This window comes from Chinchilla lanigera, unplaced genomic scaffold, assembly GCF_000276665.1.
Source record: "Chinchilla lanigera isolate Chin_1 unplaced genomic scaffold, ChiLan1.0 scaffold00061, whole genome shotgun sequence".
NCBI classification, from domain to species: domain Eukaryota; kingdom Metazoa; phylum Chordata; class Mammalia; order Rodentia; family Chinchillidae; genus Chinchilla; species Chinchilla lanigera.
In genome coordinates, this window is record NW_004955462.1 from 7,485,014 (window position 1) to 7,506,451 (window position 21,438).

General features: G+C 35.7%; 1 protein-coding gene across 2 annotated transcripts in view; it reads right to left on the reverse strand.

Annotated features, from left to right (window-relative positions):
- Positions 1-21,438, reverse strand: part of LOC102008071 (chromosome unknown open reading frame, human C1orf112) — a 40,968-nt gene that overhangs the window by 7,754 nt on the left and 11,776 nt on the right. For both annotated transcript variants that reach the window (XM_013521413.1, XM_013521414.1), the window contains exons 7-18: positions 19,859-19,943; positions 18,175-18,313; positions 16,162-16,248; positions 14,369-14,433; positions 9,337-9,485; positions 8,945-9,074; positions 7,508-7,694; positions 6,627-6,709; positions 5,960-6,011; positions 4,285-4,374; positions 3,524-3,709; positions 1,025-1,147 (exon numbers count right to left, since the gene is read on the reverse strand). In XM_013521413.1, the coding sequence (XP_013376867.1) occupies positions 1,025-1,147; positions 3,524-3,709; positions 4,285-4,374; positions 5,960-6,011; positions 6,627-6,709; positions 7,508-7,694; positions 8,945-9,074; positions 9,337-9,485; positions 14,369-14,433; positions 16,162-16,248; positions 18,175-18,313; positions 19,859-19,943 (1,376 nt within the window). The remainder of the gene's footprint in view (positions 1-1,024; positions 1,148-3,523; positions 3,710-4,284; positions 4,375-5,959; positions 6,012-6,626; positions 6,710-7,507; positions 7,695-8,944; positions 9,075-9,336; positions 9,486-14,368; positions 14,434-16,161; positions 16,249-18,174; positions 18,314-19,858; positions 19,944-21,438) is intronic.

Here is a 21,438-nt window from a genome sequence, read left to right on the forward strand (position 1 = left end):
ATTTTCAGTTACATGAGAATAGCTACAATACTACCAACTTTTCATTGAGCATTTATTATAGGTAACACAACGTGCTTAAGTGCTTTATATTTATTACCTTTTTAAAGCTTTATAATAACTCTGAGGTAGCTAATTTACTTTACTAAGAAGAAAAAAAGGAAGTTGAATAATTTACTTAAGAGGATATGACTAAAAAAGAGCCATGATTCAAATCCAGATTTAATTCAAAAGGAGATCTAATTATTTTTTTCTGCCACTAAAGCTTGCATGTTCCTTACTGTTCCTAAAATTTCATTTCTCACAATTACTGTTTATTATATTGTTTCAAGCTAAATCCCCAGCAGCACAGATAGGCTGAATTAATACTGAACAAAGTGTGAGCCCCAGGAGAAGGCACTTACTGACATCAAACATACTGCTGGAGGGCTCTCTGACCATAAACAAACCAATCAAAGATGACCTGAAAAATCACCTCTAATATCCTGAAACTATGGATACAGTTTGACAACTTTGGTTGTCAGAGGTCGCATATTTATTTCCACACAATCAAAGCAAACAAACATCATACTATATTTAGATTTTCAAAGTGAGAAACAAGACGAGGTATATATAATGAATAGTCTTTGGATATTAACCCAAGCATCACAGGATTTCCTGGCCTTGCTTGAACAAAGAAATACAGATAAGCCGTATCTGTTCACCATCCCCTTCCATCTTCAGATCATATCTCTCACCGTCCAAAAGATTTTATAGGAGACCCTTGAATCACATTAACCCAAGAGACAACAAATCAGGAAAATGGAATGGACTATCACTGCCCACTTCACTAGGTTCTACTACTCTAAAGCTGGCACAAAGAAAGGACTGCCTGAGAGTACATATACATGCTTTAAATTCTAATCACAGGTTCTGCCAAGTATCTAAACTACTTAGATTTTTTTTCTGTACAGGGAAATTTCAGTATTTTTTCTTTTTCATCATTATTTCTTTATTCTTCCAGGAAATGATCATTTGCTTTCCTCACCTGTTTAATGCTTAAGAAAACCCAAAGCTGACTCCCAACTTCTATAATTGCAGTTTGCTGCCCAATATCCAGAGTTTCTCCAGCAGATGCACAGACAGCAATCAAAGCAGAGAGTGCTGAGTTCTAAAGCAGGAAGAGGGGAGAAGACATGAGTTTAGAAACCAGTCTAAAGGATCAGGAGGAGCCCACTTATCCAAAGGCTATGGGAATTACTTCAAACTCATCATAAAAATTCACAGGGAATATCACATCTAAGAGCCAAAGCCATCTTTTTCCTCTTAGGCTAAAAATTTTAAAATAAACACAGCAGTGTATTTTAATAAATAGGTTTGATAAAAATGGTCAGTATGGTCCCTTCTATTTATCTATCTATCTATCTATCTATCTATCTATCTATCTATCTATCTCACTATGTCATCCAGACTGGCCTTGAACTGACTTACATAACCTAGGCTAGCCTTGAACTCATGGTGATCCTCCCCACCTCAGCCTCCCAAGTGCTGGGATTACAGGCATGTGCCATCAAGTCTGGCATGGTCAATCTAATTTAAAATACTCACTGATAAAAAGTTCTATTTTTTCACATACTCTTTACAAGTTATTAGGTTTTTATTGTTTCTGTTGTTTTAAAATTTGAGATTTCTCAGCAACACTGATGCAATAAGCAAATACAGAATTTAAGAAGCATACCTATTTAGAATTTGAAATTAAAAACTTTTTAAAACTTCACTGTCATCTATATGTGTAAGTACTCAAACCTCTCTGGCTAGGAATGGAGTTGTTTGGGGTATGATGAAGGTAGGTGAAGAGGATATGAGAATCTAATAAGTAACAATTACTTTAATCTATTATACTTCCACAACCACACTTTATGTAATTACTATACACCTTCTTATTTAAGATTGACCTATCGCTTTTAAAATAAACATGCTCAATGACCTGCCAGATAAAGTTTTGTTCACAGCTTATTCAATTTTAGAAAAATGGTATTTTTTTACCTGCTATAAAACAAAAGATCTTTGTCTTTTTGATCAGGTCTCACTGTACAGTTCGGGCTGGCCTTGAGCTCACTTTGTAGCCCAGGTTGGTCTGGAACTCACGAAGATCCTCCTGCCTCAGCCTCCTGAGTGCTGGGATTACACGTGTGCACCACCATGCACAGCTAAGACCTTTGTCTTTATTATAGATAGTACACACTAAAGACAAGCCTCAACAAATTTAACCCATTCCAAACTAGATATTTAAGTTTTTCCAAAGTAAAAAGCACATTAAAAATTTCTTTTGAAAAAAAGTTTTAAATTTAAGTTACCTGCCATTATATAACAAAATATCACAATCTTTACTCTCAGTACAGAAACAAATGCCCAGAAAAAAATGCTAAAATTACCCTTTAGGAGGCTGAGGCAAGAGGACCATAAATTCAAGCCTAGCCTGGGCAACCTAGCAAGACCCTATCTCAAAATTTTAAAAATTATAAAGGGCTCAGTGTGAAGGGTTTAGGTTCAGTCCCCACTAAAAAAAACACACACATACATTCTCAAATGCCTGTCCTCGACCTTGCTTGATTTTTCTCCACTTGTCTAAGCTAGAATGTAACTCCATGAGGACAGAAATTTTTGTTTTGTTCCTTGATATATCCCTCAGTGCCTAGAACATAAAGTGGCACTTAAGATAATGCTAAAAAAAAAAAGTTTTTTGGCAGTACTGCAGATTGAACCCAGGGTCTCTGCACTGAGCTACAACTCCATCCCTTTCTTTGAGATAGGGTCTTGAAAACTTGCTAAACTGCCCAGGCTGGGTTCAACCTGCCATCTTCCTGCCTCAGTCTCACACAGTGTTGAATTACAAGTCTGTGCCTCCATGCCTAGCTCAAAATATATTTGTTGAATGAATGAACACAATATCTAGTCAACCACATATTTTGGTCAACCACATATTTTCTACTTATAATAGATGAGTCCCTTTGTGTGCATGTGTGTGTGTGTGGGGGGGGGGGGGATCTGAACCCAACTCCCAAGTGCTTTTTAAAATTTTTATTTTGAGATAGTTGCCCAAGCTGAGCTCAAACTCACTATCCTCCTGCCTCATTCTCCCAGAGTGCTATGATTACAGGTGTGCAATCTCTTTTTTTAATTCCATCATTTTATAAGGAAGCATTCTAAGTAAAAAGGTACATAAAGGTTCACAGTAGGTTTGCATAAAATGAAGATTGTGTTTTGTTAAATAAGAATTATGTCTGCCTAATCCAACAGTATCAGCAGAAGTATCACAAAGTATCTCATGTTGTTCCAACATATTTTAAGCAACAGAGGAAATCCCTCCAATATAACTTACATCAATGAAGATAATGTTTCTCAGAGATCTTTTATAATGTATAAATCTGAACATCTTGCTAGGTTCTAACAGAGTGGAGACTATGCCTATCTAATTACTGACCTATCTCCAGTAGATTTCAGGAAACAACAGGTGAGTGAGTCAAACTGATCAAAATGACTTTACCAGAGACTCCAGTTCTCCCAAAGTGTGACTCCCACTCAGCCATTTCCTGCACTGCACAGTGCCTACTCTAGTGACTTCCTGTGTAGTCTGTTTCCTAGATTCAGCAGATAAGGCCTGGAAGGAAATACACTGCCACAGAGGCAGATTTTCTGCTTCTTTTGGAGAAAATTTCTGGATAAACTCCACCTGAAAAAAATTGTTGAAGAAACAAAAGTAACATCAAATAAATGGATAAATGAGTGCATAAGAACTAAGTATTAATATCAGTAGTATCACTAGGTACCAGACAAGGTAACTTCAATGAACCTGCATTATTTTTTTGTTGTTGCTATATTTGTTTCCAAATTAAATAACAGTTTAAATGAAACATGACATAAATGCACTAAGGAATGTTAAAGTATTTCATTATTAGTTACATCAGATATTTTATCTTGTTCCTAAAGCATTTATTACCTTTTACAGTTTAGACAAAATATTCTAATATTCTAAATATGCCAACAAGATTGATTTAGTCAAGCTTCCTTGCTTACTACTGTCTCAGCTGACTGAGTAGTACAGAATTTCAAGATCATAGGCTCAGTATTCAAATAGGTTATCTAGCCCTGCTCTGCTTTAGACAGCATACTAAATTAGTTCCATAAACGTAAGCCACAAATCAAATTTACAATATATTTAATGGGAGTAAGGAAAAGCCCTTTGATGGAATCTGAAAGCACTTCTCAGTGGCTGTTCAACAACAGTAACTAAGATAGGATCCTTGCCTGATGGGTTGGGGCCATGAAGAAGAAGAGGCGCTTCAATAGTAGTGACAGGTTGGTGAGCTGGTAACATTCTCCAGGGCAAGATTTTATCTAGGAAAAACCAGGAGAGAGAGAAGAGACTGATTTACAAAGATTCTATAAAATGAGAGTATGTCAAATATTAATAGTGGCTCTTTTTAAGGAAAAGATTACAGATATTTTAATTTTTAATTTGGGGTTTTTCTTTAACTTTTTTTTCTTCCATAAAACTAGGTTATTTTCATAATGGGAGTGAAACTTTGATATTAAATTAAAAATACTTCATAATCTCTATTTCTAACTGGCATTCCTATAATTTAGCATGGTAATCCTCCTACTGAAAGACAATCATGGAGCCTTTCAGGATCTGAGCATAATAGTATAGAGGATAGATATAACTGTGTAACACAGAAGCTTCATTAAAAGACTTTATAAACGCAGTGTTATCAATTCCTGTCCTACACTAGAAGAAATCAAGTCCTTATAAGGCACTAGCAGAATTTTTATTCAGAGGAAAACTGAGGTATAAAACACCTAACACAAAAATCACTCTGTTTTATGCAAGATGTGTTAAGGATTTGGTACAGTAAGTGATGATTCAGACCATTAGCTTTGGAGGTTAGATGTTAGCTGCTCAGGTTATCATACACCTCACCAGACTTCTATACAAAATCCTTAAAAGGTAAACCAAGAAATATATGCCACAATAATGTTACTAAGAAACAAACAGTAGGGGCTGGGGATTTAGCTCAGTGGCACAGCGCCTGCCTGGCAAGCGCAAGGTTGTGAGTTCGATTCCCAGTACCGGAAAAAAAACAAACAAAACAAGAAACAAAAAAGTAGAAAGCGTCACACAAGACCTTTATAAAAGGCCAGGGACAAAAGCAGTTTGTAATCACCTATCATCATCAAACATCTCAGAATTTAAAAAATAACTTTGAAAAGATTAAAAGAAATCATTATTAAGTCACATTTTCTTTATACCCACTAACAAAACATAACTGCTTTTCCTAAAAGCATTGGTCACCAAACTTACTCCCTCTCAGCTCACTCTCTCAAATCAAGAGTCAGCTGAGGTCATATTAAAAAGGGAAAAAGAAATAACCTTTTGGTCATCAATGTTACAACTGACTTATTTTATAGTTGCATTTAATTTTAATTTTTAGCCAAACTTCCTTGCTCACTTTTCTTCCCATGGAACTCTGTAAACTTTTGATAAAAAAATGTCCCAAGTTTTTCAGTACATCTTTCTTAATACCATCAGCATATAGAACAAACTGCCAAAACAATTTAGCTACCGTATTAACTCTCCTTTTCTATTTTTCTCCTCCTCCTCCTCTTCTTCCTCTTCCTTCTCTTCTCCCCCATCTCTTCCCTTCCTTTCTTTCTTGTGGTACTAGGGATTGAAGCCAAGGTCTTTACACTGGAACTATATATCCCCAGCTCTGTTTTACTTCTTATTTTGAGATAAGGTCTTATTAAATAAATCACTAAGTTGCCAAGGCTGGGCTCAAACTTGTGATCTTCCTGCCTCAGACTCCTAGACTGCTGGGATTACAGGTGTACACCAGTGCTCCTAGCTTCACATTCTTTAAACTTATATCCCCAAAGAAAATCTATGGAAAGTAGGTGTCTTAGGTCTTGTAATTCTACTCACCAGATGAGCCACTATGGTGACATGGTGTGCACAGAGTTCTGCAGTCCCATACCTGCAGTAGAAAAGGAAGCATTCCTGCAGTTACTCAGAAAAGCAAGGAGATAAACTTCCATAAATAATATTCTGATGAGGACACAAGCTGCTATTTATAGGGTGAGTATTCTTTACATAAAATGCTTTGGAACAAATGCTTCTGATTTACAACTTTTTTGAATTTTAGAATTTTACATTCACATAATGAGGTATCTTGGGGATGAGATTCAAACCTAACCATGAATTAATTTATCTTTCATATAGCTTTAAGCAATTTTATAAAATATTTTCAGTAATCTTATGCTTGAAGCAAAGTTTCATTGAATGGAATTTGCCACTTGTAGCATCATGTCAGTGCTTGAATCATTCAGATTTTAGAGCATTTCAGATCAGGTATGTGTAACCATATTTCCATGGCCAAGGAATATCACAACATACAAAACTATTAATAAATATTCATCTGTGGGCCTGTGCCAAAGAAAGGGGATCAGTTTCCTAAGTGAACGCTATAATAGGCAATCAAACCATTTTGTGATGCTTTTGCAAGATTACGAAAACATTTTTTCCATAAATTTACAGTTGAAATCATTTACCATTAGTCACTACTAAACACCAAAACATAAGTGTTTTGTACCGAGCAAGGAAGCACCATGCATCCATAGCTAACAAAGACGTGATCATATTAGCACTAAGCACAGCATCCAACAGAGCAGCATCCTAATGAAAAACAGTAAAGTTAATTTAATACACTATAGTTAGTGATAAATTATCATTAACATTACATTTCTCAACGTAAAATAAGAGTATTATCAGAGTCCAAACAACAGATCCTCAACGAGAAAGTTCTACTTTGTAATACTGAAAGAACATGTGATAGCACTCCCTCATCATTTATTGAGCACCAACTATATGCTAACATTGCACTGGGCTATGAGGAACCAAAACTTATTTAAAGTGTATTCATCATTAGTATTCAAAGATTCTTTAAGTAGTCTAAAATCCTTAAAACAACAAACTATAAGCTTCCAGTTTTCTTTCTTCCGTTACCTATCCACATACAATATATTTAATATGTGGTGGCTATACTCATTGTATATCTTAAATAATGTTGATCTGTATTTAAATTTTAAGAAGGAATTTTCTATTTTTCTAATCCAATGCCATTAAAAATGAAAAATATCTACATTATGCCTAAAGTCTATCAGAGACCCACTACTACAAACTGATTGCTACTTCTTTTACAAAACTTTAATAAAACTGTACATGTTTTTTATTCCCACAATTATTTTTCCACACTTCCTCACTCAAAATGTTTTCTCAAATACTTTAGCTAAATATTAGATCTCATACTATAGGAACTGAGGATTACCATCTAGGGCAGGGTAAAATAAGGAAATAATACTCTTAAGGAGTTTTTGTTAACTCTTCCCACTTCTTTTTTGCATATAATTCACAATTTCATTGAAAAGAAAGCAAAAATGCAACCTCTGCTTATCCCAGCAGTAACATACTTACCAGTTCAGGAAATAGTGAGGGGTGAAAGGAAGCAATAAATGCACATAGATGAACACAAACATGCTGATACAAAGTGACAGCCACCTCAGCTTGCCCTTTACTCTTCACTTCCTGTAAATGAACAGGTAGAGAGAGTTCACCAGAACACTGCTCAAAACTGTAGAAAATGGCTTGGAGTAGAGATTGCCTGCAGGGGAAATGGAGAACATTGAACCAAACATTAAGAACATTCAATAATTAGCAGGTAAAATAGAAATACATCATATGGAAGGTTATTTTAGCAGAGCAAAACATTTCAAGAGATACAATCAGTAACAGTTGCTAATATATGTGAACATGTATACACAGTGTAAAATAAATTCATAATCAGAAAAACTACTAAAAGGAAAAGAATTTCCCTGGACTTTTTTTCATCATTTACTACCTGCTAATCATAATACTGAATTATGCAAAGTTAAAGTTCCATAGAACCTAAAAAAAAAAACTAAGTTAGATATTATAAATAAAATTATAAGTACTACAGTTCAGATAGGGAGGTGCTGCTTTAAGACTGAAATCCTTGAAGAAACCTTCATAAAGGGTTTAAATGACAAATCAAAAAGAAGTACAATATAACTAGGTAAGGAAGACAAAGCACGTGTAAAAGTAGACATTAATAAGCAGTCAGACAGAAGCAAAGGGCATGTGGTCAAAATGAATGAAAGCATGAGGAGCAAACAGGATGGGCTTTAAATGTAGCACCAAGGATTCTGACGTTGTTTCAGGTTTCAAGCAGGAGCGAAGGAAGCTGAAAGCCAGGTTTAGGCAGATGAACAGGACAGAATGGCTTAAAGGACAGAAGACAATATTAGAGCATAGCAAGACTCCAGGGAGTAAGAAACTAGAGTGTACACCCAGTGTTGGCAAGGAGGATGAGGACAATGCAGTTTCAAGATACATTTTTCACTTATACAGTTCATTTCTACATGTTCTTACTTGTATCTCCTCTATTACAGTCAATATTTATAATGCTCACCAGTAGGCACCAAGTTCTGAAGAACATTGAAAGAGTGTACCTGCCATACATTTCTATAAATCTATTTATATAAAGTAGTTTTTCTACATAGTAGCTTTAACTAGAACACCTGACATACAGAAAAACCTTCTTTTTAACCACTTAACAGTTTACCCCAAGTGTCACTTGGGCAGCATGTTTTTTTACTTACTGACTGCACCAAGCATCACTCAGGCAAGAGTCATTTAAATCAGTCAGTTCTTATATTGAATAAATCTGATAAAATTGTCATATTTGTATTTCCTGTTACCTTATAAAAATTAATGAACAAAATATGCAATTTTTGGTTATCTTGTATTTAAATAACTGGACTGGTAAGTGGTTAAAACCATTCCAAACACTAGGGTATTCTAGCCCATGGAAATAAGTAACACGTGTGCTACCTGCTCACAGCTTCTGAGACTTGACATTTTGTGCACCACAGGGCCTGCACGTCCTCAGGCTGAGCGGGCAGCTTGTCCATGACAGCAACCAACAGCAGGCACTGTGGGAACTGCAGGTCACACGGCAGGTCTTCCAGGTCATAAACCAAAGGACGCATTAATTTACAACAAACTGGTAAAAACATACCCTAAATGTTCCAGCAGAAATGTGTGTTATAAATAAGAGGAATGATTTTTTAAAATAAGAAATATATTTCAATAATGTAAAAGAAATTTTAAATAATAAACTTTTACATTTTAAAAAATAATGGCTACATAAGGGGAAATAACTACCTCTAACAAGTCATAATTAACTGCACATGACTTAACACTCAATCGCTTTTGAAACTTACCTAACTTACTGTCCAAAACCACCTGCACAAAAGGCTGGAATGTGAGCAGCTGGCTGATGAGTGGATCAAGTGTCACCAGAAAAGTACCTGCTATTTCCTCCTGATGTGCTTTGGAAACCCTGGCAGCATACAGGCTGGGGGGGAACTTGCTAGAAAGGAAGGAGAAAAAGTAACAGCTATCTTCTAAATTTAGATAGAGGCAAACACTACAAACTGATGGCATAGTGGTGCAAATACACACTTTATATCTATTTTTATAAAGCAGCAAAACAGTCAAAGTACTGAATTAATACCAGAACTGTATCAGTTATAATAATATAGCTATAATTCTACAAAATTAGAAGTTTTCAATCTTGGAGAAATCCTTAATATTGCTTTTTGTTTGTTTTGGTTTTTTGTAGTGTTGGGGATTAAATCCAGGGCCTGTGCATGCTAGGCAAGTGCTCTGCTGCTGGGCTACAACCCCAGCCCTTTAGTATTGTTTTGATGTATTTTAATACCATTTGAAAGAATAAATAAAAGTATGTAAAAATATGAACATTAAGTCAACAAGTAAAAACACCGTATGTAAAATACTTCTGATAAATTCTGGCTTAATTATACCTACTGAAAGTTGTTTTAAAATGCTGAATTTACTATGAATTAATGCTGCTTTTCAGAAGCTGAAGTTTCTTTATAAGAAGTAAACTGCATACTACACTGAAGGAGGCTGTAAAAATATTCATGGAAATGTCTCAGTAACTGAACTGGGATTTAAACTAAACTTTAATGTAATATGTAGAATACATATTTAATATTTTTGTGATGTTATTTTAATTATGGTAAACATGACAGTGCATAAGAAAACCCACCCTGCAGTTGATAACAACAAACAGCATCCAACACAATATACTTGACATAAATATTTGAGGTCTTTCCACTGTGCTGGAAAAAGCACCCTTTATGATGGAAATGCAGTTTGTCAGCTATCAGTTATATGACTTTAGTTCATTCATTTGACCTCCGTGATCCTCGGTTTCTTCACTTGTGACACTGATCTAGTTATCGTGAAGATTAAATATAAGATGAAAGACACAAATAAAATACAGGTAATGAAACTCCATACAATTGAACTAGAGCTACTGCACATCAAAATATTTATTTTTTGAATGATGTGTTTTTATATTAATTTGTCATATTTTTAAGTGCCCTTGTATACATGCCACACATTATTCAAAGAGTGGGGAGTATAGCAGTAAACAGAATATACAAAGTCACTTCATTTGTAGAGTTTACATTCTAATGAAAGGGAATAATAAAGCAAGAAATATACATAGCAGTCCCTCTTTATTTGCAATTTCAGTTACCTATGATCAATTGTGGTTTGAAAATATTAAATGAAAAACTCAGAAATGATCCCTAAATCTTAGGTTGCGTGATGTTCTGCTTTGCAAGATGAAACCTCAAGCTTTTGCCTTATCTGGCCTGGGATATGAATCATCCCTTTGTCCAGAGTGTCCATGCTATACATGGTACATGCCAATAAGTTGCCAGTTGTCTTAGTTACTAATCAGTAGCCTAAAGCTGTGCCACATTATCTATGTCATTCTCCTCACTCATCACACCATAGGCAGTGAATCATCTCACCTCCTCACAAGGTGAGTATAGAATGACAAGGTAGTTTGAGATAGACCATAACTTTTATCATAGCACATTAGTATAATGGCTCTATTTTATTGTTGCTAATTTTAAACTTTTTCACAGGTACATATGTATGGAAAAAATATAGCAGAATTCAATACTATTCAACTGAACATAGCAAGTTCAGTACTATCAGATGCTTTATGCATCCAATGGACGACTCAGAACACATTCCCAGTGGATAACGGGGGACTACTGTAATATAGTAAGTAGATGTTAAGTGCTATGTAGAAAAACTGAACAAGGAAAAGCAAGTATGATGTTGAAAATCATTTGAGGGTTGTGCAGAGAACTCACATGATGAACGTTTGTATAACTTTCACTATTGTATGGAACAGATTAGAGCAAAGCAAGAGTAAAAATACAGATAGCAGGGAAGATGTTTTGCCAAATCCAGGCATAAAAATAAGAATTGCTCAGAGAAGATGGGGGCAGTTCAGTTGGTGAGAAGTAGCTGGATTCTGCAGGTGTGTGTAAACATAAAAATATATATACTTATACTGAAGCAATATTCTCCTAATATGCTAAAGGATTAGAGATCACAGCAAGGTGTTTTTACCCACTGACTTGAAGAGTGAAGTTGTCATTTAACTGGAACAAGAGGAATGGATTCTGTGAGGACTGGACGGGTGGAATTCAAGAGTTCAGTATGAGCCAATTTCAGTGCATATGTCCTGAGTGCAGGAAGACATTAAAGAAAGAGGTATTAACATAAAATCTTGAGACTAAATGATGATAAAGGGGAAACAGGCCTGAGGACTGAGCACTGGGGAGAAGAAGAGTAGCTGAGTAGCTAGTGAGATGAGACCAGAACCAAGAGGGAGATATATACTAGAAACTAACAGAAGAGAAAGTGTTCAAAAGAAAATATCTAGCCAGGTGTGGTGGCACACACCTGTAATCCCAGCACTCAGGAGGCTGAGGCAGGAGAATCGCTGCGAGTTGAAGGCCAGTCTGGGCTACAAAGTGAGTTGAAGGCCAGCCTGAACTGCATAGTGAGACTGTCGCAAAAAGACCCCCACCCCCCCAAAAAAGAAAGAAAATGTCTAGTATTGCTGACAGGCTGCATACGATGAAGACTGAAATGGACCACTGGATGCAGCAACAGCAACATGGAGGTAACGAGGACCCTGACAAGAGCCACTTCAGTGGTAGGCAAAAGGCTGGACTGGAATAATTTCAAGAAAGCAAGTAGGGACAGCAGAATAGACAGCTCTTCCTAGGAATTCGCTGTAACAAGCAATGAGAGGGTTTTTGGAAATAGAGAGTCAAAGAGATTTTCACTGTTTTGTATTATTAAGATGGAAAAAATAATAGCATGCTTGTACTCACCTGAGAATGGTCCAGTAGGGAGGGAAGACTGATGTCATAAGAGGAAAAAGGAATAACTACTAGAATAAGGTGCCTGTGCAGGTCTGTGACTGTAATTCAACCACAAAATGGAGAGGATGGCGTTAGCACACACAAGACTTATTGCAGAGAGCAAGAGAATGAATGCAGGCCCTAAATACTGGTAGAATAGTTAACAAAGGGAGTGTATGGACGCTCACTTCTAATTGCTTCAACTTAGTAACAAGGCCTTAACAATAAGAAATGGACAGGTGTTGGAGATATAGAAGCTTACAAAGGGACAAGTATAAGAAGTTGTCTAAGAGACTAAATGGATCAGGGAAATATAGAACTGCTGAATAAATGAACTGATAATTATGTTAGTGTCAGATTTAGGGCTCTTTTGACGTAACTATCAATTCAGTTGTCATTAGTCCATCTAAATTATGATGTACAATAAAAACTAATAAAGATTTTGAAAAATGCTAATATGCACATAGAAGCTGACAGGCACTAGACTTTTTCCTTGAGCAGTCTGGCTTCCCAGGAGAGGTGAACAAATCCAGAGAACATCTGCCTTCATACAGGCACTCTTGTAGGTTCTGATACTGGTAGTGAGCAACGAAGAGAGTAACATTTACTGAATGTTTACCACAATAACCACTTCTGGGGATTGACTCCAGAGTCTTCCAATTCAGTTACAATCCCAACCTTTTTTAAATCTTTGACACAAGGTTTCACTATGTTACTAAGTTGCCTAAGCTGAACTTATGATCCTCCTGCCTCAGCCTCACACTATACTGGGACTATAGGCATGTACTACCAGGCCTGGTGGCAGATGCTATTATTATCTCATTTTATAGATGAGAAGAATGAGAGTCAGATAAGTTAAGTGACTTTCCCAGAACTATCTTAGCAATATTGTAAAGCCAAACAGAAGCAAAATAAAAAACCTCAAGAAGGCTTATCTTTAACTCCTACATATGCTCTTCTCCTATAAATTTCTGAGTCTCAACACTGAGCATGGCAACCAGCCTATCTGAAGTACATCTGGGTTTTTCCTTAGAAATGCTACTATCATAACTTTAGTTGATAAGGTTTAAAATATTTTGTTTTATAAATGATATACATCCATTACTGAGAATAATAAATCATAAGTCCTAAACCAAGTGGGACATGCTAGCACATGCCTGTTAGCCCAGCACTCTGGGAGGGTGAGGCAGGAGGATCACAAGTTTGAACTCAGTCTGGGAAACTCAATGAGACTGTCTCAAAAATAAAAATTAAAAAATAGGGCTGAGGACTATAGGTCAGTGCAAAGGCCCGGAGTCCAATTCCCAGTACTAAAAGAAGAAATCTCATACTAACAAAAAAAGCCTTCCACCTCCCAAGGATAGCAAAACTCTAAAAATAAGTGACTTTATGGATTATCCTATACAAAAATAAAAATTTGAAAATCATTTATCCATTATGTCTTTAGATAAATTTTAATATATATCCTCTCCTTTCCTTATGGGACTACACTTACATGTATGCTTGGTTATTTTATATTATCCCACATGTAACTGTTATTCTGTTCAGCTCTTTCCTCTATTTCATTTGAATAATTTCTACTGATTTCATTTTAAGCTTAGTATTCCTTTCTTCTTCTGTGCTCAATATGCTATAGCATTAGAAATTAGAACAATTAACTTCTAATTTCAGATAAATAAATTTTCAGATCTACCAAAACAAACAAAAAACAATATCTCAATATAAAATAAAACATGTAATATATATATAAAATTTTTCCCCTTTGGTATTTATCACCTCAACAATTATTTATCGCTCATGTATTAAGCACTAGTTCATACAAACATAAATAAAACATGTGGAATCTACCCTTCAAAAGCTTTCATCTCCAATTATTTTAAGCAAATAAAAATTTATTAAAATACTATGAAAAATTACTCTGCTTTATTTTAAAATGTTATAGACTTAAACTCTGAATTCTTACATTTAAATAATAAAGCATACTTTTTACCTGTATATCTGAAGATAAAGCTGATGCAATGTGCAGCAAGAATCAGAAAGGAAAGGAAGAAATTCCTAAAATAAAAAAGCTCTATTCACTCTTTATATAACATGATTTCTTATATACATCTTCTCCCAAAAACATGCAAAATAAAGTAAAACCATGGATGTGTCACATTTAAAAAACAAAGTCTTACATGGGAATGAAAAGGAGGATGAGTCTAAGTATCTAAGATTCTTTACAGTTAGGACTACATCATAACCACGATTAGTAGCTAAAACTACTATAAGCACATACAATGCAACCAGACACGAACCAAGTGATATTGAGATAGGAAGACAGGGTATGGTCTAAACTGGCTGGACAGAGAAACACGACCAGATCCCAGAACATATGGGCAAAACAATTCTCTGGATCCCTTATGTGGACTTCCCTTAAGAATCCTAGCAGGGCTTTGGTAAGATAAACTGTGTGTGTGATTATTAGCATGGGAAAATATGAAAAAAGGAAAGGACAGAGATGCCATGAAGAATTCTCCATCGGCTGTCCTCCGGGTGCACCCTGTACCCCAAATGTACTTTTACTTTTATATTTTTATTTTTTCTCTCTTTTACTCAGCCCAAACTCCTTCTACAAAGCCAGTTTCTCCCTTACCCTTCATTTTATGTTTTTCCTATCTTATTTATTTTGTCTACCTCTAATAAATGTGAAAATCTGCCACTCTTTTTGCTTGTTCTATTCAGCTCTTTGCTTGGGACAGAAAAGATCTAGAAACCACCTCCAGAAGTAGACTCCAATGCCCTAAAGTCTGCTAACAATTCACACAACTTACTTTATTTTAGTCCTCTCAGAAAACTAATTACATGTTATTATCCCCATTTCACAGACTGGAAAGCTTAAGCTCAGAAATCAAATAACTTCATCACATAACTAAAAATCAGTAAGGCTCAGACTGAAGTGAAGGTGATTTTAAGTTGTGATCAACTTAAAAATTTTTAAATTCCTAACAAAATGATTTTTTAAAGTCATTATTAATGAGAATTATATCTTCTGTATACCAAGCAAACATTAGATGGATGAGTGGCACTTCTCTCGGTCTCTCTCTCACCCTAGAACACACCCCCTTGCAAGCTGCAAGGTACCCAGCATAAGAAGCTGACAAATAGGACAGTAATATGTTGGCAGCCAGGGCATGGACCACAGAATTCTGACTATAATAAAATCCCTGCAGATTCTTACCTTCCTCACAAATAAGACAAGGTTAAAGCTACATTCAACATGGACAATGGTTTTTGAAAAGTCATTAACATCTATTACTAATTTTCTTTCACTGTCTTCTATTCTCGCCAATAATCTCCCCAGATACTTTTTTTATTCTACTCATATATCAACTATCACTGCTACTCTGATGATTCACAAGTATGCAGATCTCATTCAAATTGTTAGTTTCAAAGGTTTAACACTGAAACTTTAACGGCACAGAAGTATACCAGAAATTGTAAATGGTAAAGGCAAACTGAAATATTTTCTGAAAATTGATACACTTATGGAAATAATTTTTTATATTTATATGTAGAAATAATTTTTTTCAGAGAACTGAATAAAAATAATGATGGCAGCAACTTAAATATTAGGTACTCAATAAAGAAATTTACACTACAGTAGTTTAAAAAACTTTTAAAAATATACTTACCAAAATAACTGCAAAAGACTGGTTTTAGAAGGAATCATTTAAAAAGGACAACTGATAATTTAGTGTGTAGGTTTAACATTTCTGCATTATAAAAAAAATAAGGCCTTACCTTAGTGTAGTGCACAAGTGAATTGGCAAAGAAACGACACAATTTGAGTGTTTTCTGAAATAATTTGTAGTCAACATTATCCTGTCCCTTCAAAAGAAGAAAAATGGAAGAAAGCATAATAAAAATAAAGACACAAACTTAGCTACACTTGTATTTTCTAAGATGATCTGTTAATACAGCATAAAATTTTTACAAGTAAACATAATTATTCTCTGTATTTTTTTTTTTTTTTTTTTTTTGGTTTTTCTCCGGTACCGGGAACCGAACTCACGACCTTGCGCTTGCCAGGCAGGCGCTGTGCCGCTGAGCTAAATCCCCAGCCCCCTATTCTCTGTATTATTGGTAGGAACAATCCAAATACCAAATGACAACATAGGTATTTCAAAAAAATTAAATTGCACATTAGTAAAAATAAATAGTATATTACCTTGTTTGCAAACAAACAGAAGAACCCCAAACAAACTGAGAAGAAAGGTACAAACTGCTTGGGAAATTTTGATTCCTAAATAAGTATCAATAGTGAACAGCAGAGGGCATTGCGGATCAGTTTAGAGTCAGAACGGAGAAACATTATGATCCATCTCAGACGTCCAGGACAGGCAATGGCAGTAAGTGTAGCTGCTCACAATCGTAACTCTTGTGTGCACAAGTGCACAAACATGAGGATGTGCTTGAAATCAATTTAATTCTCTGCTTTGCATACACCAGCAGTTTATGTATGATAAACTAAGATACTCCATGTATAAGTAGCCATCCTGGCTGGGTGTCCCCAGACTTCAGTTCCTCTTGCCCCATAGACTACACCGTTGAGACTACACTGTTGCTCGGCTTTCCCGCACTCCCACTGTCCAGGAATCTGTCTAATCTTGCTCTCCAATTACTTGTCACAGAGTCTGTGGTGTCAACATGGGCACGAGGAAAACAGGAAAGGGGTGGCTGGGGTTAAAGACAGGATTCACAGGCTAAAGGCAGTCAAAGGAACAACCTTGGTGCCACTGACAAATCAGGATACTCAGCCAAATAACATCCCTTTCAGCAAGGTGAGAGGATCCAGAGAGGGTACATGAAAGAAGTGGGAACAAAAACAAAGGGAAAAAACAAGTGATTTAAAGGGAGAACAGAAAAAAAGGAAAGAAGCAAGAAAATAAAGGTTAGCCCCTTCCTAAAGCTTCCTGCTTCCTTCTCACTACCTTCACAACTCCTTTTCAAAGTTCCACCCTCATCCAGGGTCTGTCCTTCCACACCACCCTTCCTCCAGAAGTGCTACCACCTGGGACTTGGATGAATCTCCACACCTCCCTCCCTATAGTGCCTGATCTGGAAGAACATAGGCACACAAGTCCCTGGATCAGCTTGCAGGTCCACAAGAGGAGAGCTGTGTTGCTACTACCCTAGGAAAAAACTTTCAATTCATTTTCCCATCGAAGTTATTATACAATGGGAAGTTGTTAGATCCTGAGTACTCCTAATCCTATAATATGGGGTTGTGGAACAAAAATAAGAGTGTTTGTCTCCGAACAAAAAGCACCATGCAGAATATTATTACAGGAAAATGACCTATAATTCTCCCAAATTATGTTACAGATTTCAGAGCATAATCTATTTCATAAGTGGTATGCCAATTCAACACTATAACTTCTTGAAATCAAAATAAATGTAAGTATATCCCAATCTTAAATGTATGCTTTCACCAAGCAGTTAATATGTAAAGGAGAGGAAGATATTAGAGATGATACCAGTTAGGTATACAAGACAGTTTTGGGTTAAAAGTAGTTATGGGTTATGGAGCAAGGCAAGGACGAAGAAGGAAAGAAAGACAGAAAGAAGAAAGGAGAAAAGATAAGACAGAAGGGAAACAGTGAGAGAAAAAGTTGAGGGAAAGGAAGAAGGAAAAAGGAAGGAAGGAAGGGAGTCAAAATCCCCTTAGGTACAGTGATCCATGTGTTTAAATGAGATTTAGTAACTGCCAAAGGAAATAAGAGCTACTGTTTAAAGTACTGATAAATATTTTACCTGTGCATCTGAAAGTGGCATCGGTTCAGCTAACTGTAAACAAGAATGGAAGGAGAAAAGCATGTCCTCACACAAGCTAGCAATTATATCTTTGTGTTTCAATTGGCTCTTTATAACTGACTGGTGCTTAAGGCTTTGCCTGAATGAACAAAAAGAAAATACAATCACCAAAAGTAACATATCAAGTAACTTAGGCCATAAAAATATTTATTTACACAATATATAACCCACCATGCATCACACTGTATATATTACACATCATATAATCCAGTGTACTAACTTTACCTCTGAAGCAGTTATGTTTAAGTAGCTCTTTTTTCCTGTGTAAAACAATAAATAAATTCTTACTATATGCCAGGCACTCTGCTAGGCCCTGGGACAACAGTCAATCAAATGGATATAATCTGTGTCCCTCTGTATGGAACTCGTTGGTCCAGCATGAGACAGAATTTCAGTAAGAATAACTAATTGTAGTTGTGCTAAATACAATGACAGAGAAGTGTAAAATGCTGTAATACAGAGACCTGATCTTGAATTGAGGCTATCAAAGGATTGTAAGCATAAAATATGTAAACTGTGAACTCAAAATATAAATGAGACTTAGCAAGGTGCTGAGAGAGGAGCATCTCTGGCAGAGGGAGAAACTGTGACAGGCTCTGGGCCAGGATGTGGAAGTCTGGGGAACCAAGAGCAGGGAGAGAGCAGCACAAGATGAGCCAGTAATGGCAGTAGGTTCCACACAGGACTAGGCTGTTACTCGGTATAATGGGATAGATTTGAAGCCGCAGAGGGACATGATCTGATATACTTTTTAAGAGCAATCTAACTGTTGGGAACAAAATGGAAGAGAAGGGAGAAGAGTGGCAAGATGATGAGGATGAAACTAAGTTTTGAGCACTCAGTGTGGCACACAATTCCAAGTATTTCAGTGGTGAATTCAGCACTCATTACAACACTATCAAGAAAGTGCTATGCTTATTATGTCCATTTTCAGATGAGCCAACTAAAGTTCAGAGAAATTAGCCAAACTGCTCAACGGCTCAAAAGATTCAGAGATTTCAGGATGGACTCAGTACATGTAGTATGGCTCCCGGGAGAAACACTCTTAACTACCACACCACACTTGCTGGCAACCCAATGTCTTGATGGTTCAAGAAAAGTACAGAATATCTGAAAACATTGAACTGACGTTTCTAATTTTATACATGTGTGTATTCATTTAATCATTTCCACATTACCATCATGTCTTCTCCTACCCCTAAGAACCTGATGAATGCTATGGGTACTCTTCCTAGTAACAACTCAAAAACACTCCAATTTCAGAAAGTTAAATTAGTTTCTAAATGAATTTAAGTTTGAACAACTCAAATATATATTATGAAAGGATCACAATAAGTTCTAATTATAGTGATTAATTTATTAAGCTTAGACACAGAACACTTTATGGTTAAACAGTAATAGTAGCAGGGAAGTGGCTGAGGTCTACTCTAGTCTGATTCATCATCCAAAGAAGCCCAAACTGCTTTGTGAGTTTCATGTAAAAGATATGGACTGTCTGACAGCAATGTCAGTGGACATTAATACACCCACAAAAAACATTCCAAATGCATCCTAAGAAAACATGAAAACTAGGATTTGGTTTACAGAAAATATATTCTAAAAAAGTAAAAGCTAACAAACTTACTTAATTATAAACTTCCAAGTATTGGCATGAAATGCATGATCCATACTGGAAATAACAGAGCAGATATCCAATAATGAATGAATAACTATAAAGAAAAACAACAGATCTCTTAGGATATTCAAATGTCACATGGGGTGAGTTTCTCCTATTTTTAAAAGTATCAACTGAATATTCGACATTTGAATTAAGATCAGTAATATGGTTTCAAAATAGTTACTAAAAATAAATGTCATACTTTTAAGGTTCTTATAAATTGTGGAAAAATAACTTTTGAAATTTATACTTATCCCATGACTTAAATAAAACTAAAAGTGTTTAATAGAGAAGTTGTGCTCTATTATAATCAAAGTATCCTACAGCTGCAATTTTCATCCAAAGTGACAAACTGCTAGGAAGAAAACCTAACAAGGAAGTGTTAAAGCTAACTTATACAGTATTCATACAAAGCTTTTCTGCTGCATGTGGTAGAGAATTTGTACAAATGGCCACAACTGCTCTTCCTATATCCATACTCTTTCATACTGACTCTGAGCACAGCTCACGACTTGATTTGACAAAGAGAACAACGAAAGTGAGGCAAGTGAAAATCTGGAAAGTATTTGCATGCTAGAACTTGCCCTTTTTTTGGGAAATTCCAAGACCATGAGAAGGTGACTGAGCCCAGGTTAGTCTGCATAACGATGTGCCACATGGGACTTTGTCAGTGCTTCTACTTCTGCTGACAGTCGATGTGAGTTAAGTCATCGGCTGCAAATACACGAGTGAGCCAGATGGACTATGTGGGCTCCACTGATTCCAGCCTAAACTGCAGACTTGGAATTATGAAAAATAAAATAGTGGTTGCTTTAAAGTGAGTTTTAGGGTGATTTGCTACAAAGCAAACGGTCCCTGACACACGGAACAAAATCCAGCTATAGTATTCTCTTTATATAATAGTTATGAATTTAATCTTTGCCCTTATATATTATCTGGGTCATAATCCATTAGTGAGTGCTAAAATCAATAAATGTGGTTACAATCACCAATTCCTTAAAAATAAACTAGTATAGCTGGGCAGTGACATTGGTCTATACTCCTAGCATCAGGAGCCTCAAGCAGGGGGATCATGAGTTCAAGGTTAACCTGGGATAGCCAAAGAGGGGATTAAAATAAGTTGAGTATATCATTGTAAAATGAGTACATCATTGTAAAATGAGTACATCATTGTAAAATGAGTATATCATTGTAAAATTCATATAACAAATAAATATGTATGTGGTGTGCATGTACACATTCACAATCATATACACGTAGTTGTATATGTTCTGGGAAGGAATGTAAACTGCACTTTTTGCTTTTGGTTATGGTGAAAAGCATCGAAAAATACTATCTTCAAATACAGACCACTTTAGAAGGTATAAATTAATATAAGCTTTAATTAAATACACAAATCTGTATTAGGACACCAAAACTTATAAATTTCAAAATTTGGAAGACTAAAAATTTATTCACTAAGAATTATATTTTATGTATAATGTGTAACATATCAAGAGAAACAATCTTAGGTTTGATAATTTAACTGCTACATGAATTATCATTTT